At 43.6% G+C, this 7,500-nt stretch overlaps 1 protein-coding gene across 2 annotated transcripts in view; it reads left to right on the forward strand.

The window, feature by feature from the left end:
• Positions 1 to 7,500, forward strand: part of bfsp2 (beaded filament structural protein 2, phakinin) — a 20,929-nt gene that overhangs the window by 12,290 nt on the left and 1,139 nt on the right. Inside the window, exon 6 of one of the 2 annotated variants that reach the window (XR_003693965.1) lies at positions 4,496 to 4,810. Coding sequence is in view for 1 of the 2 variants with exons in the window: in XM_028593921.1 (XP_028449722.1) it covers positions 4,496 to 4,737 (242 nt within the window). In the remaining variant the exon portion in view is untranslated. The remainder of the gene's footprint in view (positions 1 to 4,495; positions 4,811 to 7,500) is intronic. The other variant, XM_028593921.1, reaches the window with a different exon arrangement.

The raw sequence follows: 7,500 nt of genomic DNA on the forward strand, positions 1-7,500 counted from the left end.
CAGGTCACATGACACAGAAACACGCACGCCAACAGGTCACATGACACAGAAACACGCACGCCAACAGGTCACATGACACACAGAAACACCCACGCCAATGACAACAGGGTCACATGACACACAGAAACACCCACGCCAACAGGTCACATGACACACAGAAACACAGAAACAGGTCCCATGACACACAGAAACACCAAACAGGTCACATGACACACAGAAACACCCACGCCAACAGGTCACATGACACACAGAAACACGCACACAGAAACGCCAACAGGTCACATGACACACAGAAACACGCACGCCAACAGGTCACATGACACACAGAAACACGAAACAGGTCACATGACACACAGAAACACCCACGGGTCACATGACACACAGAAACACCCACGCCAACAGGTCACATGACACACACCCACGAAAGGTCACCACACAGAAACCAACAGGTCACATGACACACAGAAACACGCCAACAGGTCACATGACACACAGAAACACCCACGCCAACAGGTCACATGACACACAGAAACACACAGAAACACCCACGCCAACAGGTCACATGACACACAGAAACACCCAACGGTCAACAGGTCACATGACACACAGAAACACCCACGCCAACAGGTCACATGACACACAGAAACACCCACGCCAACAGGTCACATGACACACAGAAACACCCACGCCAACAGGTCACATGACACACAGAAACACGCACGCCAACAGGTCACATGACACACAGAAACACCCACGCCAACAGGTCACATGACACACAGAAACACCCACGCCAACAGGTCACATGACACACAGAAACACACAGAAACACACGCCAACAGGTCACATGACAGAAACACAGAAACACCCACGCCAACAGGTCACATGACACACAGAAACACCCACGCCAACAGGTCACATGACACACAGAAACACCCACGCACGCCAACAGGTCACATGACACACAGAAACACCCACGCCACGCCAACAGGTCACATGACACACAGAAACACCCACGCCAACAGGTCACATGACACAAACAAACACGACGCACAACAGGTCACATGACACACAGAAACACCCACGCCAACAGGTCACATGACACACAGAAACACGCCACGCCAACAGGTCACAACAGGTGACACACAGAAACACCCACGCCAACAGGTCACAACAGACACACAGAAACACCCACGCCAACAGGTCACATGACACACAGAAACACCCACGCCAACAGGTCACATGACACACAGAAACACCCACGCCAACAGGTCACATGACACACAGAAACACAGGTCACATGACACACAGAAACACCCACGCAACAGGTCACATGACACACAGAAACACGCACGCCAACAGGTCACATGACACACAGAAACACCCACGCCAACAGGTCACATGACACACAGAAACACCCACGCCAACAGGTCACATGACACACAGAAACACCCACAGAAACCCAAACAGGTCACATGACACACAGAAACACCCACGCCAACAGGTCACATGACACACAGAAACACCCAGGTCACATGACACACAGAAACACCCACGCAACAGGTCACATGACACACAGAAACACCCACGCCAACAGGTCACATGACACACAGAAACACAGAAAGGTCACACACACAGAAACACCCACGCCAACAGGTCAACAGGTCACATGACACACAGAAACACCCACGCCAACAGGTCACATGACACAACAGGTCAGGTCACATGACACACAGAAACACCCACGCCAACAGGTCACATGACACACAGAAACACCCACGGTCACATGACACAACAGGTCACATGACACACAGAAACACCCACGCCAACAGGTCACATGACACACAGAAACACCCACGCCAAAGGTCACCACACAGAAACACAAACAGGTCACATGACACACAGAAACACCCACGCCAACAGGTCACATGACACACAGAAACACCCACGCCAACAGGTCACATGACACACAGAAACACGCACGCCAACAGGTCACATGACACACAACAGAAACACGAAACACCCACGCCAACAGGTCACATGACACACAGAAACACCCACGCCAAACAGGTCACATGACACACAGAAACACAGAAACAGGTCACACGACAACAGGGTCACATGACACACAGAAACACCCACGCCAACAGGTCACATGACACACAGAAACACCCACGGTCCAACAGGTCAACAGGTCATGACACACACAGAAAGGTCACCCACACAGAAACCAACAGGTCACATGACAACAGGTCACAGAAACACCCACGCCAACAGGTCACATGACACACAGAAACACCCAACAGGTCCAACAGGTCACATGGTCACACACAGAAACACCCACGCCAACAGGTCACATGACACACACAGAAACACCACACGCCAAACAGGTCACATGACACACAGAAACACCCACGCCAACAGGTCACATGACACACAGAAACACCCACGCCAACAGGTCACATAACACACACAGAAACACCCACGAAACCAACAGGTCACATGACACACAGAAACACCCACGCCAACAGGTCACATGACACACAGAAACACCCACGCCAACAGGTCACATGACACACAGAAACACCCACGCCAACAGGTCACATGACACACAGAAACACGTCACAGGTCATGACACACAGCCAACAGGGTCACATGACACACAGAAACACAAACAGGTCACATGACACACAGAAACACCCACGCCAACAGGTCACATGACACACAACCCAGGTCAGGTCATGACACACACCCAAACAGGTCCACGAAACACAACAACAGGTCACATGACACACAGAAACACCCACGCCAACAGGTCACATGACACACAAAACACCCACGCCAACAGGTCACATGACACACAGAAACACCCACGCCAACAGGTCACATGACACACAGAAACACCCACGCCAACAGGTCACATGACACACAAAAACACCCACGCCAACAGGTCACATGACACACAGAAACACCCACGCCAACAGGTCACATGACACACAAAACACCCACGCCAACAGGTCACATGACACACAGAAACACCCACGCCAACAGGTCACATGACACACAGAAACACCCACGCCAACAGGTCACATGACACACAGAAACATGACAGCTGTATGTGAGTCTCAGGTCTCTGAGCCATAGTCCGAGTTTTCGTTGTTTTCTTTTTAGTGATTAATTGAATGTGGCTTTTTGGTGGTTGTTTTTAATGTAATGATGCACGAACAAGTTGTGGGTGGACTCCAGGAAGAAGAGCTGTGGCTAATGGAGATCCCAACAAATCAAATCAAGTCTCAGGTCTCTGAGCCATAGTCCGAGTGAAGTCTGTGAGCTGGTGTTAAAGTGCATTACTCTTCATAGCTGTATACTCAGTGTGTCTGTTATTTGAAGGTAATGTGTTGTCAGGAGTTTGTACCTTCGTAGGATCAAACAAAGTTTTAATGTTATAGAATATATAGACAACCGACTGAACTTGCGCACAAAATAACTAAATACACGATGTGTTTATGTGTGTGTGTTTTCACATGTCTGTGTGTGCGCATGTGTGTGTGTGTCTGTGTGGGTGCATGTGTGTCTGTGTGTGTGTGTGTGTGTGTGTGTGTGTCTCTGTCTGTGTGTGTGTCTGTCTGTGTGTGTGTGTGTGTGTGTGTGTGTGTCTGTGTGTCTGTGTGTGTGTGTGTGTGTGTGTGTGTGTGTGTGTGTGTGTGTGTGTGTGTGTGTGTGTGTGTGTGTGTGTGTGTGTGTGTGTGTGTGTGTGTGTGTGTGTGTGTGTGTGTGTGTGTGTGTGTGTGTGTGTGTGTGTGTGTGTGTGTGTGTCTGTGTGTGTGTGTGTGTGTGTGTGTGTGTGTGTGTGTGTGTGTGTGTGTGTGTGTGTGTGTGTGTGTGTGTGTGTGTGTGTGTGTGTGTGTGTGTGTGTGTGTGTGTGTGTGTGTGTGTGTGTGTGTGTGTGTGTGTGTGTGTGTGTGTGTGTGTGTGTGTGTGTGTGTGTGTGTGTGTGTGTGTGTGTGTGTGTGTGTGTGTGTGTGTGTGTGTGTGTGTGTGTGTGTGTGTGTGTGTGTGTGTGTGTGTGTGTGTGTGTGTGTGTGTGTGTGTGTGTGTGTGTGTGTGTGTGTGTGTGTGTGTGTGTGTGTGTGTGTGTGTGTGTGTGTGTGTGTGTGTGTGTGTGTGTGTGTGTGTGTGTGTGTGTGTGTGTGTGTGTGTGTGTGTGTGTGTGTGTGTGTGTGTGTGTGTGTGTGTGTGTGTGTGTGTGTGTGTGTGTGTGTGTGTGTGTGTGTGTGTGTGTGTGTGTGTGTGTGTGTGTGTGTGTGTGTGTGTGTGTGTGTGTGTGTGTGTGTGTGTGTGTGTGTGTGTGTGTGTGTGTGTGTGTGTGTGTGTGTGTGTGTGTGTGTGTGTGTGTGTGTGTGTGTGTGTGTGTGTGTGTGTGTGTGTGTGTGTGTGTGTGTGTGTGTGTGTGTGTGTGTGTGTGTGTGTGTGTGTGTGTGTGTGTGTGTGTGTGTAGAAACGAGGTCTGGAGAACTCTCTGGGTGACGCCCGCCACTGGCACGACATGGAGCTGCAGAACTTGGGCTCGGTGGTGGCCAAGCTGGAGGCCGAGCTGTCCGACGTGCACGGCGAGATCGAGCAGCAGCGCCACGACTACGACACGTTGCTTAGCAACAAGCAGCGGCTGGAGCAGGAGATCGCCATGTACCACGGCGTCCTGGACGGAGAGGAGAGCCGCTTCCAGCCGTCAGACACGCTGTGAGATTCGTCTGTCGGGACAACTTCGTGCTGCCTGAACCATCCAGTAGATCAGGGCATCGTCCCACGTACCGTGAGAAATTATCCGATTTTACTTAAAGTGATGGTTCGGAGTAATGTCACCCTAGGGTCCTTTGCACCATGACCTCGAGCCAAACACCCCCCCCAGAAGCTTTTTTCACCTGGGTCTAACATTGGGAGAGTTAGCGTAGAGTAGCGTTAGCAGCTGAATAGCTTAGCATAGGGCTAATGGATCCGAAGTGTCTCTTGTACATTACCCCACTAATAATGCCCAAAATGATACCAAACATTTACAGTAGTACAAATAGGTTATGTACTCATAAAACTATGGATTGTAAAGTTTGTAAGTACACCAGAAGTTTATGTAAATAACACTTGCCTGCTGGCTTCTGCTCTCTGTTGTTGTTGCTGCAGTAAGACGAGTGATTAGGGACCGTCTACAAATTACAACACCGAAAAGAGATACAACAAAAATATTTATTAATTTAACTTATTTTTTTTAAAGTAAGTGCTGTAGAATAACTAGCAGGAGACAAGTAATAATTGAGGTAAGCTTGGAGACATTACCTTATTTAATCATTAAATTAATACATATTTTTGTTGCATCTCTTTCAGTAATTTGTAGACGGCCCTGCTAGTTATACTACAGCACTTACTTTAAAAAATAAGTTAAATTAATAAATATTTTTGTTGCATCTCTTTTTGGTGTTGTAATTTGTAGACAGCCCTAAGCACTCGTCTTGTTGCACATCTGTGCCTGCAATATGATGACTGGCAGAGAAATTAAATACTATTGTGTGTAAGTAGGTGGCAGTATAGCGCAATAATGACCTCGCTGATTTAAGACCATAGAATTACTGCCCCCTGGTGGCAGTGCCAGGATGTAAGCAGTAGGGCCGAGGTCATCGATGTGAGCACGCAACAGCGATGAAATGCTGAATCTGATCTATTAGGCTATTAATGTGTCATCGTGTTACATTTGTGGTTGGTGGTGTGCCGCGGGATTTTCTTTATGTAAAAAAAATGTGCCGTGGCTCAAAAGAGGTTAAAAATCACTGAGATAGAAATAAATAAATAAATAAATAAATAAATAAATAAATAAATAAATAAATACGATCTGTAGCACGCACGCGTTGAAACACTCCACGGCCAGGCGGCTCAACTGGAGGCATATTTTTGTCCTAAATAAACATGTTATTTCTATCCATGTTATTTCTATCCATGTTATTTCTATCCATGTTATTTCTATTCATGTTATTTCTATTCATGTTACTTCTATCCTTGTTATTTCTATCCTTGTTATTTCTATCCATGTTATTTCTATTCATGTTACTTCTATCCTTGTTATTTCTATCCTTGTTATTTCTATTCATGTTACTTCTATCCTTGTTATTTCTATCCATGTTATTTCTATTCATGGTATTTCTATTAATGTTATTTCTATTCATGGTATTTCTATCCTTGTTATTTCTATCCATGTTATTTCTATCCTTGTTATTTCTATCCTTGTTATTTCTATCCTTGTTATTTCTATCCTTGTTATTTCTATTCATGGTATTTCTATTCATGGTATTTCTATCCATGTTATTTCTATCCTTGTTATTTCTATTCATGTTATTTCTATTCATGTTATTTCTATCCATGTTATTTCTATTCATGTTATTTCTATTCATGTTATTTCTATCCATGTTATTTCTATCCATGTTATTTCTATCCTTGTTATTTCTATCCTTGTTATTTCTATTCATGGTATTTCTATCCATGTTATTTCTATCCTTGTTATTTCTATCCATGTTATTTCTATCCATGTTATTTCTATCCATGTTATTTCTATCCTTGTTATTTCTATCCATGTTATTTCTATTCATGTTATTTCTATTCATGGTATTTCTATCCATGTTATTTCTATTCATGTTATTTCTATCCATGTTATTTCTATTCATGTTATTTCTATTCATGTTATTTCTATCCATGTTATTTCTATCCTTGTTATTTCTATCCTTGTTATTTCTATCCATGTTATTTCTATTCATGTTATTTCTATTCATGTTATTTCTATCCATGTTATTTCTATTCATGGTATTTCTATCCATGTTATTTCTATTCATGTTATTTCTATCCTTGTTTTTTTCTATTCATGTTATTTCTATCCATGTTATTTCTATCCATGTTATTTCTATTCATGTTATTTCTATTCATGTTATTTCTATCCATGTTACTTCTATCCTTGTTATTTCTATCCATGTTACTTCTATCCATGTTACTTCTATCCATGTTATTTCTATCCATGTTATTTCTATTCGTTATTTCTATCCATGTTACTTCTATCCATGTTATTTCTATCCATGTTACTTCTATCCATGTTATTTCTATTCATGTTATTTCTATCCATGTTACTTCTATCCTTATTTCTATCCTTGTTATTTCTATCCATGTTACTTCTATCCTTGTTATTTCTATCCATGTTACTTCTATCCATGTTATTTCTATCCATGTTACTTCTATCCTTGTTATTTCTATCCTTGTTATTTCTATCCATGTTATTTCTATCCTTGTTATTTCTATTCATGTTATTTCTATTCATGTTATTTCTATCCTTATTTCTATCCTTGTTATTTCTATCCTTGTTATTTCTATCCATGTTACTTCTATCCATGTTATTTCTATTCATGTTATTTCTATTCATGTTATTTCTATCCATGTTATTTCTATCCTTGTTATTTCTATCCTTGTTATTTCTAT

This window comes from Perca flavescens, chromosome 12, assembly GCF_004354835.1.
Source record: "Perca flavescens isolate YP-PL-M2 chromosome 12, PFLA_1.0, whole genome shotgun sequence".
Taxonomy (NCBI): Eukaryota; Metazoa; Chordata; class Actinopteri; order Perciformes; family Percidae; genus Perca; species Perca flavescens.